Source organism: Biomphalaria glabrata, chromosome 3 (genome assembly GCF_947242115.1).
Source record: "Biomphalaria glabrata chromosome 3, xgBioGlab47.1, whole genome shotgun sequence".
NCBI lineage: Eukaryota > Metazoa > Mollusca > Gastropoda > Planorbidae > Biomphalaria > Biomphalaria glabrata.
The window spans coordinates 40,350,106-40,364,067 of record NC_074713.1 but is presented as its reverse complement, the minus strand read 5'-3'; the positions used below and the strand labels follow the sequence as shown (position 1 = coordinate 40,364,067).

At 32.3% G+C, this 13,962-nt stretch overlaps 3 protein-coding genes across 3 annotated transcripts; all 3 read left to right on the top strand.

The window, feature by feature from the left end:
• Window positions 1–1,153: 1,153 nt before the first annotated feature.
• LOC129924938 (histone H1-delta-like) lies at window positions 1,154–2,291 on the top strand. The gene has a single exon (XM_056022428.1). The coding sequence runs from the start codon at window positions 1,221–1,223 to the stop codon at window positions 1,965–1,967; it is 747 nt and encodes a 248-aa protein (XP_055878403.1). The 5' UTR covers window positions 1,154–1,220; the 3' UTR covers window positions 1,968–2,291.
• A 3,361-nt stretch (window positions 2,292–5,652) lies between these two features.
• Window positions 5,653–6,796, top strand: LOC129924954 (histone H1-delta-like). The gene has a single exon (XM_056022495.1). It carries the CDS (start codon window positions 5,720–5,722, stop codon window positions 6,464–6,466), a length of 747 nt encoding a protein of 248 aa, XP_055878470.1. The 5' UTR covers window positions 5,653–5,719; the 3' UTR covers window positions 6,467–6,796.
• A 3,338-nt stretch (window positions 6,797–10,134) lies between these two features.
• Window positions 10,135–11,278, top strand: LOC129924953 (histone H1-delta-like). Its single transcript, XM_056022494.1, has one exon. It carries the CDS (start codon window positions 10,202–10,204, stop codon window positions 10,946–10,948), a length of 747 nt encoding a protein of 248 aa, XP_055878469.1. The 5' UTR covers window positions 10,135–10,201; the 3' UTR covers window positions 10,949–11,278.
• The last annotated feature ends 2,684 nt before the right edge of the window (window positions 11,279–13,962 follow it).

The window sequence follows — 13,962 nt, the reverse complement described above, 5'->3', positions numbered from 1 at the left end:
AAGTAATAGTTAAAAACAAAATACTAAAATAATATGATTTCTTTGTGTGTGTGTGTGTGGCTTAGGGGGTTTTTAAAGATAATATAGGCCTCACCTATGCATGTCTTTAACTAATAGGTATATATAGGCCTACGGTAGAGTGGTCTATAAGTTATATTGACTTGACACAGTATAATTGACCTGTTTCTTTTATTTTCTACATAATAAACTAATGTAATGTAAAAGAATTTATAGAGTTCTTATTATGGTTAAACAAACAATAAAGAAGTATTAATATAAGTCATGCATAGATGAAATAGGCCTACTACTATGATCTAGAGAGAGTAAAAAAAAAATGGTGGAAAATATTTCATGACTATATTTGGTCAATTATGTCTATCTAACATTTTGACTAAAAAAAATTGGAAATATAAACGATGTTAGCAGTAACATCAAAGAGATATTCATTTTATTCTAATACATTAAAGACTATCTTTAAATATGATTATTATTTTGCTTAATCATCTGTTGTAAAATTGACAATCCCCCGCCTAGATCTAGAGCTATTTACTAGACTATAGAGCTATGGCAGTGATACGAGACTTCAAAAAATGACGGCCCAGTTGTATAGTGATGGAGTGTAAAAAAAAATGATTTAATAAGTAAATCAAAATCAAAATATAAAATCCAAAGGTTTAAATGATTATTTAAAGTTCGAGAATGAAATTATCATTTAGAACTAATGTTGTTTTATCTTTATTAAAACGATTTTATAGAATTCGTAAGCGTGAATAACAACCAGATGGATGTCAAAGTGTGCGAAAGTGCATGTAGAAAAAAATTATTTAAAATATATAAATGCTCTTTTTTCACGATTGTTATGCATTAATTTGTCAATATAGTTCTTTCTCTAAAAGATAAACATTAAAAGTCATTTCATTTTATGATTTTTATCACTTTATTATTATTTTGAAAGCCAACAATTGCTAGCTGACCTACGAAATGTGCATTATTTCATACTTTTAAAAATGAAAATTGTATTTAAAGAAATGCAAAAAATATATTAAATGAAAGGTCGTGAAACGGAGAATCGATTCAAAGTTATGCGATTGCATTAACTGTTTTGAATTTTTATTAAATAAAATATTTCTGGACCCATATGGTACAAAAGTGAATGATTTCGCGTCCGCTTCGGTTAACTTTGGTTGGCTGCGATAGGCTGTGACGTAGTGCTCTCCGATATGTTCGCGCACGGGTATATAAACCGGGGGCCTCGCTTCTCGCTGACATTCTGTTGTTTCGCTTGCACTCGTACACACGCTCTCCCAGTCTCGTTCTCTTCATCACTCGTCAATATGGCCGATAATGATACCGCCGCTGCTCCTGCACCCGCTCCAGTCAAGACTCCTAAGAAGAAAGCCGCTGCCAAGCCTAAGGCCCCAGCAGCACATCCTCAATACAAGGCTATGATTCAAGCCGCCATTGTAGCGCTGAAAGAACGCGGAGGATCTTCACGCCAGGCCATTTTAAAATACATTGCTGCCAACTACAAAGTCGGTGACAACCCAACTGCCATTAACGCTCGTCTGAAGGCCGCTCTTAAAGCTGGTGTAAAGGCTGGAACCTTGAAACAATCTAAGGGTACTGGCGCTGCTGGTTCCTTCCGTCTTGGTGAGAAGAAAGCTGAAAAGAAACCCAAGGCCAAGAAAGTTGCAGTCAAGAAACCCAAATCTCCAAAGAAGGCTGCCGCTGCTAAGCCCAAGAAAGCTGCAGGTGCCAAGAAAGCTGCCACCAAGTCTCCCAAGAAGGCTGCCAAGAAGCCAGCTGCACCCAAAAAGGCCAAATCACCCAAGAAGGTAGCAGCTGCCAAACCAAAGAAGCCTAAGACTCCCAAGAAACCAGCTGCAGCTAAACCAAAGGTTGCCAAGAAACCAGCTGCTGCCAAAAAGCCTAAAGCCACAAAGAAAGCTGCAGCTCCCAAAGCATAAAAACTTGCTCCACTTTGAAGGAGAAAAAAAAAGGTCCTTTTCAGGGCCACCCTCTAAACCAGGTTCTTTTTAGGACCATAATCTTTTCAAGAAGATTAGGCCATAACTATAATATAACCAAGTTCTCAAGAACTATATCTATTTCATCTACACAAAATGTGTAGGTGGAGTCTTGATTTTACTTTGTCACACATTCATACCAAAATTTGTTTACAAGTGACTTTGCATTGATCACTAGGAAATGAGTTTATTTCTAATAATAAACTTTGTCTCTAACTAGATGGTAATTATCTAGCATACTAAGAGAAACTATCCTAAATAAATGTGTGTATGCAGAGTTATCAACCTTTAAATATTTCACCTAATAAAATTCTTAGTTAGAAATTGACATTAATTTTTTATTAAAGCATTCTTCATTTTGCCATGAATAGTCAACTAGGTCTATATAAAATGAAATAACACAAACTGATTTTGTCACAGTTTAAATATTAAGAAAAAGAGAAATAATTCTGCAATGTATGAGCGATCATTAAAAAATACTCGACACAATGTTTCATTCATGTGCCAGTTGGCACTTGTAAATACTGCTATATTTTAAAAACTATAACCCTTTCTGGACAAAGAAACGGGCAATATATAAGGGGAAAAAATTCAAATACAAAATGATTTTAAAAAATGTAATCATTATGAAAAATTTGCTGCCAATTAAAAAAGAACATTGAAGTACTGGTAACAAAATAAATATACCGGTATTAAAAGGTAAATCACACTTACAGTACTCAATATAAAGACTCGTACATATATATTTGGTGGTATACTAGGACCAGCGTACAGTATTTGGCTGTTATTTATTACATTCATTGAAGTATCAAGTTATTTGGAGCAGAAATATCAAGTTCTTGAGTTAGCCTATATAGATGTTTCCTTTTAAACAGCGTTTGCAGCAGTGTTTGCAAATAACCAGATAGAGAGGATCATAACTTCTTCTTCTTCGTTCTCAGTTTACATGTCGGAGGGTTCAGATCAGTAATTCTATATCTGAGATAAAGTGCGCAGTGATGTCCAGATCAAGCAGTTCTCGGTATAGTTTTTGTTCTATAGGAAGGTTTTGGGGCCACAGTCTTGTTGGAGCCTCTTGATATAGTATGCAGCTTTGAAGGACATGGTCAGCATTTTCTGGTGATGCTCCACAAGGGCAGATTTTGTTCGTCCCGACTTTAAGCTTCTGGAACATATGTTGTCACATTCTGTTGTGACCGGTTCTGAGTCAAAAGGATCATAACAATGTGTATATATACCTATATATATATATATATATATATATATATATATATTTGTATATGTGTGGGTAAGTATTGTATATTAATTTTTTTTAGAATAGTTTAATAGTTTACATTCTTCTTTCAATTTAAATAAATGAGTACCTGTATGAACATTTTCAAATATGCTAAAAGCCTGTATAGTAAAAGAATTTAAAATATTTTTGTTACAAATTTAAAAAAAAAAAAAAATGTACATGTCAGGAACAAAAAAATATTAAAGAAATTAGATGTTTCTTCCTAACTGTGCTTTCTTTTTTCACATTCACATTTTTTAAAAATATGTTCTTCATTTGAATGTAGGCCTATAATATAATAATTTTATTTAAAGATTAAAAAAAGTTTGTGAATAATTAAAAGTAAATAGTTTTAATTTGTTTATGAATCAAAATAGAAGAGACATTTGTGAAATTATGAAAAGGAAAATTTAAATAATAAAGCAATTACAATTAAACATAAAAAAAAAAAAAAAAAAAGAGGTGGATTTGATGTATTTTTTTTTTTCAATTCATTTAGAAATTGTTACCTACATTTTTATTGGTTTAAATTATCAAGAAAAAAAACAACATCCTTCTAGTCCAAAGAACAGTTTATATTTATATTAAATAAAAGTGGCCAATAAAAGATGGTGGCAAGGGCTTTAAAAAAAAATTTATGTACATGTTTGAGATGTTCCTTCAAAACTCATCATTATTACATCCTAGCCCAAATCTCCATCAGGATGCTAGGGGATAGCTGCAGGGCATTGTTCGAAGCCGGTTCCATTGAGACGACAGTTAAGCGAATGCATAGCAAATGACCAGGCAGCCATATTTAATATATCCATTAAAACTTTAAATTGCACTTTAAAATTGGATTCAAAAACATCTTTAATCTAGACCAAGCTGAATGTGAACATATAAAGTTATTTTTAAACTCCAGAAATGATTGCCTAGCAATATGTAGATTACATTTTGTACACACATGTACATAAAGCTATTTTCAACTTCAATAATTTATGCCATGCAATCTATATAGATTATAACATTTTGAATAGTTGTTAAATGTCTTTTCTTTCTTTAAAAACCTTGTATAGTGGTATGTTGTTATACTCCTATGATTTTCAGACAGATTAAATGTATCTGTAGCTCATTAGAAACACAGATAATATATAAGTGTAAGAAGATATAGCTGGTCACCTTGTCTCACATAAATGTGTTTAAAACATTATGCAAAGTAATAGTTAAAAACAAAATACTAAAATAATATGATTTCTTTGTGTGTGTGTGTGTGGCTTAGGGGGTTTTTAAAGATAATATAGGCCTCACCTATGCATGTCTTTAACTAATAGGTATATATAGGCCTACGGTAGAGTGGTCTATAAGTTATATTGACTTGACACAGTATAATTGACCTGTTTCTTTTATTTTCTACATAATAAACTAATGTAATGTAAAAGAATTTATAGAGTTCTTATTATGGTTAAACAAACAATAAAGAAGTATTAATATAAGTCATGCATAGATGAAATAGGCCTACTACTATGATCTAGAGAGAGTAAAAAAAAAATGGTGGAAAATATTTCATGACTATATTTGGTCAATTATGTCTATCTAACATTTTGACTAAAAAAAATTGGAAATATAAACGATGTTAGCAGTAACATCAAAGAGATATTCATTTTATTCTAATACATTAAAGACTATCTTTAAATATGATTATTATTTTGCTTAATCATCTGTTGTAAAATTGACAATCCCCCGCCTAGATCTAGAGCTATTTACTAGACTATAGAGCTATGGCAGTGATACGAGACTTCAAAAAATGACGGCCCAGTTGTATAGTGATGGAGTGTAAAAAAAAATGATTTAATAAGTAAATCAAAATCAAAATATAAAATCCAAAGGTTTAAATGATTATTTAAAGTTCGAGAATGAAATTATCATTTAGAACTAATGTTGTTTTATCTTTATTAAAACGATTTTATAGAATTCGTAAGCGTGAATAACAACCAGATGGATGTCAAAGTGTGCGAAAGTGCATGTAGAAAAAAATTATTTAAAATATATAAATGCTCTTTTTTCACGATTGTTATGCATTAATTTGTCAATATAGTTCTTTCTCTAAAAGATAAACATTAAAAGTCATTTCATTTTATGATTTTTATCACTTTATTATTATTTTGAAAGCCAACAATTGCTAGCTGACCTACGAAATGTGCATTATTTCATACTTTTAAAAATGAAAATTGTATTTAAAGAAATGCAAAAAATATATTAAATGAAAGGTCGTGAAACGGAGAATCGATTCAAAGTTATGCGATTGCATTAACTGTTTTGAATTTTTATTAAATAAAATATTTCTGGACCCATATGGTACAAAAGTGAATGATTTCGCGTCCGCTTCGGTTAACTTTGGTTGGCTGCGATAGGCTGTGACGTAGTGCTCTCCGATATGTTCGCGCACGGGTATATAAACCGGGGGCCTCGCTTCTCGCTGACATTCTGTTGTTTCGCTTGCACTCGTACACACGCTCTCCCAGTCTCGTTCTCTTCATCACTCGTCAATATGGCCGATAATGATACCGCCGCTGCTCCTGCACCCGCTCCAGTCAAGACTCCTAAGAAGAAAGCCGCTGCCAAGCCTAAGGCCCCAGCAGCACATCCTCAATACAAGGCTATGATTCAAGCCGCCATTGTAGCGCTGAAAGAACGCGGAGGATCTTCACGCCAGGCCATTTTAAAATACATTGCTGCCAACTACAAAGTCGGTGACAACCCAACTGCCATTAACGCTCGTCTGAAGGCCGCTCTTAAAGCTGGTGTAAAGGCTGGAACCTTGAAACAATCTAAGGGTACTGGCGCTGCTGGTTCCTTCCGTCTTGGTGAGAAGAAAGCTGAAAAGAAACCCAAGGCCAAGAAAGTTGCAGTCAAGAAACCCAAATCTCCAAAGAAGGCTGCCGCTGCTAAGCCCAAGAAAGCTGCAGGTGCCAAGAAAGCTGCCACCAAGTCTCCCAAGAAGGCTGCCAAGAAGCCAGCTGCACCCAAAAAGGCCAAATCACCCAAGAAGGTAGCAGCTGCCAAACCAAAGAAGCCTAAGACTCCCAAGAAACCAGCTGCAGCTAAACCAAAGGTTGCCAAGAAACCAGCTGCTGCCAAAAAGCCTAAAGCCACAAAGAAAGCTGCAGCTCCCAAAGCATAAAAACTTGCTCCACTTTGAAGGAGAAAAAAAAAGGTCCTTTTCAGGGCCACCCTCTAAACCAGGTTCTTTTTAGGACCATAATCTTTTCAAGAAGATTAGGCCATAACTATAATATAACCAAGTTCTCAAGAACTATATCTATTTCATCTACACAAAATGTGTAGGTGGAGTCTTGATTTTACTTTGTCACACATTCATACCAAAATTTGTTTACAAGTGACTTTGCATTGATCACTAGGAAATGAGTTTATTTCTAATAATAAACTTTGTCTCTAACTAGATGGTAATTATCTAGCATACTAAGAGAAACTATCCTAAATAAATGTGTGTATGCAGAGTTATCAACCTTTAAATATTTCACCTAATAAAATTCTTAGTTAGAAATTGACATTAATTTTTTATTAAAGCATTCTTCATTTTGCCATGAATAGTCAACTAGGTCTATATAAAATGAAATAACACAAACTGATTTTGTCACAGTTTAAATATTAAGAAAAAGAGAAATAATTCTGCAATGTATGAGCGATCATTAAAAAATACTCGACACAATGTTTCATTCATGTGCCAGTTGGCACTTGTAAAAACTGCTATATTTTAAAAACTATAACCCTTTCTGGACAAAGAAACGGGCAATATATAAGGGGAAAAAATTCAAATACAAAATGATTTTAAAAAATGTAATCATTATGAAAAATTTGCTGCCAATTAAAAAAGAACATTGAAGTACTGGTAACAAAATAAATATACCGGTATTAAAAGGTAAATCACACTTACAGTACTCAATATAAAGACTCGTACATATATATTTGGTGGTATACTAGGACCAGCGTACAGTATTTGGCTGTTATTTATTACATTCATTGAAGTATCAAGTTATTTGGAGCAGAAATATCAAGTTCTTGAGTTAGCCTATATAGATGTTTCCTTTTAAACAGCGTTTGCAGCAGTGTTTGCAAATAACCAGATAGAGAGGATCATAACTTCTTCTTCTTCGTTCTCAGTTTACATGTCGGAGGGTTCAGATCAGTAATTCTATATCTGAGATGAAGTGCGCAGTGATGTCCAGATCAAGCAGTTCTCGGTATAGTTTTTGTTCTATAGAAAGGTTTTGGGGCCACAGTCTTGTTCGAGCCTCTTGATATAGTATGCAGCTTTGAAGGACATGGTCAGCATTTTCTGGTGATGCTCCACAAGGGCAGATTTTGTTCGTCCCGACTTTAAGCTTCTGGAACATATGTTGTCACATTCTGTTGTGACCGGTTCTGAGTCAAAAGGATCATAACAATGTGTATATATACCTATATATATATATATATATATATATTTGTATATGTGTGGGTAAGTATTGTATATTAATTTTTTTTAGAATAGTTTACATTCTTCTTTCAATTTAAATAAATGAGTACCTGTATGAACATTTTCAAATATGCTAAAATCCTGTATAGTAAAAGAATTTAAAATATTTTTGTTACAAATTTAAAAAAAAAAAAAAATGTACATGTCAGGAACAAAAAAATATTAAAGAAATTAGATGTTTCTTCCTAACTGTGCTTTCTTTTTTCACATTCACAATTTTTAAAAATATGTTCTTCATTTGAATGTAGGCCTATAATATAATAATTTTATTTAAAGATTAAAAAAAGTTTGTGAATAATTAAAAGTAAATAGTTTTAATGTGATTATGAATCACAATAGAAGAGACATTTGTGAAATTATGAAAAGGAAAATTTAAATAATAAAGCAATTACAATTAAACATAAAAAAAAAAAAAAAAAAAGAGGTGGATTTGATGTATTTTTTTTTTTCAATTCATTTAGAAATTGTTACCTACATTTTTATTGGTTTAAATTATCAAGAAAAAAAACAACATCCTTCTAGTCCAAAGAACAGTTTATATTTATATTAAATAAAAGTGGCCAATAAAAGATGGTGGCAAGGACTTTAAAAAAAAATTTATGTACATGTTTGAGATGTTCCTTCAAAACTCATCATTATTACATCCTAGCCCAAATCTCCATCAGGATGCTAGGGGATAGCTGCAGGGCATTGTTCGAAGCCGGTTCCATTGAGACGACAGTTAAGCGAATGCATAGCAAATGACCAGGCAGCCATATTTAATATATCCATTAAAACTTTAAATTGCACTTTAAAATTGGATTCAAAAACATCTTTAATCTAGACCAAGCTGAATGTGAACATATAAAGTTATTTTTAAACTCCAGAAATGATTGCCTAGCAATATGTAGATTACATTTTGTACACACATGTACATAAAGCTATTTTCAACTTCAATAATTTATGCCATGCAATCTATATAGATTATAACATTTTGAATAGTTGTTAAATGTCTTTTCTTTCTTTAAAAACCTTGTATAGTGGTATGTTGTTATACTCCTATGATTTTCAGACAGATTAAATGTATCTGTAGCTCATTAGAAACACAGATAATATATAAGTGTAAGAAGATATAGCTGGTCACCTTGTCTCACATAAATGTGTTTAAAACATTATGCAAAGTAATAGTTAAAAACAAAATACTAAAATAATATGATTTCTTTGTGTGTGTGTGTGTGGCTTAGGGGGTTTTTAAAGATAATATAGGCCTCACCTATGCATGTCTTTAACTAATAGGTATATATAGGCCTACGGTAGAGTGGTCTATAAGTTATATTGACTTGACACAGTATAATTGACCTGTTTCTTTTATTTTCTACATAATAAACTAATGTAATGTAAAAGAATTTATAGAGTTCTTATTATGGTTAAACAAACAATAAAGAAGTATTAATATAAGTCATGCATAGATGAAATAGGCCTACTACTATGATCTAGAGAGAGTAAAAAAAAAAATGGTGGAAAATATTTCATGACTATATTTGGTCGATTATGTCTATCTAACATTTTGACTAAAAAAAAATGGAAATATAAACGATGTTAGCAGTAACATCAAAGAGATATTCATTTTATTCTAATACATTAAAGACTATCTTTAAATATGATTATTATTTTGCTTAATCATCTGTTGTAAAATTGACAATCCCCCGCCTAGATCTAGAGCTATTTACTAGACTATAGAGCTATGGCAGTGATACGAGACTTCAAAAAATGACGGCCCAGTTGTATAGTGATGGAGTGTAAAAAAAAATGATTTAATAAGTAAATCAAAATCAAAATATAAAATCCAAAGGCTTAAATGATTATTTAAAGTTCGAGAATGAAATTATCATTTAGAACTAATGTTGTTTTATCTTTATTAAAACGATTTTATAGAATTCGTAAGCGTGAATAACAACCAGATGGATGTCAAAGTGTGCGAAAGTGCATGTAGAAAAAAATTATTTAAAATATATAAATGCTCTTTTTTCACGATTGTTATGCATTAATTTGTCAATATAGTTCTTTCTCTAAAAGATAAACATTAAAAGTCATTTCATTTTATGATTTTTATCACTTTATTATTATTTTGAAAGCCAACAATTGCTAGCTGACCTACGAAATGTGCATTATTTCATACTTTTAAAAATGAAAATTGTATTTAAAGAAATGCAAAAAATATATTAAATGAAAGGTCGTGAAACGGAGAATCGATTCAAAGTTATGCGATTGCATTAACTGTTTTGAATTTTTATTAAATAAAATATTTCTGGACCCATATGGTACAAAAGTGAATGATTTCGCGTCCGCTTCGGTTAACTTTGGTTGGCTGCGATAGGCTGTGACGTAGTGCTCTCCGATATGTTCGCGCACGGGTATATAAACCGGGGGCCTCGCTTCTCGCTGACATTCTGTTGTTTCGCTTGCACTCGTACACACGCTCTCCCAGTCTCGTTCTCTTCATCACTCGTCAATATGGCCGATAATGATACCGCCGCTGCTCCTGCACCCGCTCCAGTCAAGACTCCTAAGAAGAAAGCCGCTGCCAAGCCTAAGGCCCCAGCAGCACATCCTCAATACAAGGCTATGATTCAAGCCGCCATTGTAGCGCTGAAAGAACGCGGAGGATCTTCACGCCAGGCCATTTTAAAATACATTGCTGCCAACTACAAAGTCGGTGACAACCCAACTGCCATTAACGCTCGTCTGAAGGCCGCTCTTAAAGCTGGTGTAAAGGCTGGAACCTTGAAACAATCTAAGGGTACTGGCGCTGCTGGTTCCTTCCGTCTTGGTGAGAAGAAAGCTGAAAAGAAACCCAAGGCCAAGAAAGTTGCAGTCAAGAAACCCAAATCTCCAAAGAAGGCTGCCGCTGCTAAGCCCAAGAAAGCTGCAGGTGCCAAGAAAGCTGCCACCAAGTCTCCCAAGAAGGCTGCCAAGAAGCCAGCTGCACCCAAAAAGGCCAAATCACCCAAGAAGGTAGCAGCTGCCAAACCAAAGAAGCCTAAGACTCCCAAGAAACCAGCTGCAGCTAAACCAAAGGTTGCCAAGAAACCAGCTGCTGCCAAAAAGCCTAAAGCCACAAAGAAAGCTGCAGCTCCCAAAGCATAAAAACTTGCTCCACTTTGAAGGAGAAAAAAAAAGGTCCTTTTCAGGGCCACCCTCTAAACCAGGTTCTTTTTAGGACCATAATCTTTTCAAGAAGATTAGGCCATAACTATAATATAACCAAGTTCTCAAGAACTATATCTATTTCATCTACACAAAATGTGTAGGTGGAGTCTTGATTTTACTTTGTCACACATTCATACCAAAATTTGTTTACAAGTGACTTTGCATTGATCACTAGGAAATGAGTTTATTTCTAATAATAAACTTTGTCTCTAACTAGATGGTAATTATCTAGCATACTAAGAGAAACTATCCTAAATAAATGTGTGTATGCAGAGTTATCAACCTTTAAATATTTCACCTAATAAAATTCTTAGTTAGAAATTGACATTAATTTTTTATTAAAGCATTCTTCATTTTGCCATGAATAGTCAACTAGGTCTATATAAAATGAAATAACACAAACTGATTTTGTCACAGTTTAAATATTAAGAAAAAGAGAAATAATTCTGCAATGTATGAGCGATCATTAAAAAATACTCGACACAATGTTTCATTCATGTGCCAGTTGGCACTTGTAAAAACTGCTATATTTTAAAAACTATAACCCTTTCTGGACAAAGAAACGGGCAATATATAAGGGGAAAAAATTCAAATACAAAATGATTTTAAAAAATGTAATCATTATGAAAAATTTGCTGCCAATTAAAAAAGAACATTGAAGTACTGGTAACAAAATAAATATACCGGTATTAAAAGGTAAATCACACTTACAGTACTCAATATAAAGACTCGTACATATATATTTGGTGGTATACTAGGACCAGCGTACAGTATTTGGCTGTTATTTATTACATTCATTGAAGTATCAAGTTATTTGGAGCAGAAATATCAAGTTCTTGAGTTAGCCTATATAGATGTTTCCTTTTAAACAGCGTTTGCAGCAGTGTTTGCAAATAACCAGATAGAGAGGATCATAACTTCTTCTTCTTCGTTCTCAGTTTACATGTCGGAGGGTTCAGATCAGTAATTCTATATCTGAGATGAAGTGCGCAGTGATGTCCAGATCAAGCAGTTCTCGGTATAGTTTTTGTTCTATAGAAAGGTTTTGGGGCCACAGTCTTGTTCGAGCCTCTTGATATAGTATGCAGCTTTGAAGGACATGGTCAGCATTTTCTGGTGATGCTCCACAAGGGCAGATTTTGTTCGTCCCGACTTTAAGCTTCTGGAACATATGTTGTCACATTCTGTTGTGACCGGTTCTGAGTCAAAAGGATCATAACAATGTGTATATATACCTATATATATATATATATATATATATTTGTATATGTGTGGGTAAGTATTGTATATTAATTTTTTTTAGAATAGTTTACATTCTTCTTTCAATTTAAATAAATGAGTACCTGTATGAACATTTTCAAATATGCTAAAAGCCTGTATAGTAAAAGAATTTAAAATATTTTTGTTACAAATTTAAAAAAAAAAAAAAATGTACATGTCAGGAACAAAAAAATATTAAAGAAATTAGATGTTTCTTCCTAACTGTGCTTTCTTTTTTCACATTCACAATTTTTAAAAATATGTTCTTCATTTGAATGTAGGCCTATAATATAATAATTTTATTTAAAGATTAAAAAAAGTTTGTGAATAATTAAAAGTAAATAGTTTTAATGTGATTATGAATCACAATAGAAGAGACATTTGTGAAATTATGAAAAGGAAAATTTAAATAATAAAGCAATTACAATTAAACATAAAAAAAAAAAAAAAAAAGAGGTGGATTTGATGTATTTTTTTTTTTCAATTCATTTAGAAATTGTTACCTACATTTTTATTGGTTTAAATTATCAAGAAAAAAAACAACATCCTTCTAGTCCAAAGAACAGTTTATATTTATATTAAATAAAAGTGGCCAATAAAAGATGGTGGCAAGGACTTTAAAAAAAAATTTATGTACATGTTTGAGATGTTCCTTCAAAACTCATCATTATTACATCCTAGCCCAAATCTCCATCAGGATGCTAGGGGATAGCTGCAGGGCATTGTTCGAAGCCGGTTCCATTGAGACGACAGTTAAGCGAATGCATAGCAAATGACCAGGCAGCCATATTTAATATATCCATTAAAACTTTAAATTGCACTTTAAAATTGGATTCAAAAACATCTTTAATCTAGACCAAGCTGAATGTGAACATATAAAGTTATTTTTAAACTCCAGAAATGATTGCCTAGCAATATGTAGATTACATTTTGTACACACATGTACATAAAGCTATTTTCAACTTCAATAATTTATGCCATGCAATCTATATAGATTATAACATTTTGAATAGTTGTTAAATGTCTTTTCTTTCTTTAAAAACCTTGTATAGTGGTATGTTGTTATACTCCTATGATTTTCAGACAGATTAAATGTATCTGTAGCTCATTAGAAACACAGATAATATATAAGTGTAAGAAGATATAGCTGGTCACCTTGTCTCACATAAATGTGTTTAAAACATTATGCAAAGTAATAGTTAAAAACAAAATACTAAAATAATATGATTTCTTTGTGTGTGTGTGTGTGGCTTAGGGGGTTTTTAAAGATAATATAGGCCTCACCTATGCATGTCTTTAACTAATAGGTATATATAGGCCTACGGTAGAGTGGTCTATAAGTTATATTGACTTGACACAGTATAATTGACCTGTTTCTTTTATTTTCTACATAATAAACTAATGTAATGTAAAAGAATTTATAGAGTTCTTATTATGGTTAAACAAACAATAAAGAAGTATTAATATAAGTCATGCATAGATGAAATAGGCCTACTACTATGATCTAGAGAGAGTAAAAAAAAAATGGTGGAAAATATTTCATGACTATATTTGGTCGATTATGTCTATCTAACATTTTGACTAAAAAAAATGGAAATATAAACGATGTTAGCAGTAACATCAAAGAGATATTCATTTTATTCTAATACATTAAAGACTATCTTTAAATATGATTATTATTTTGCTTAATC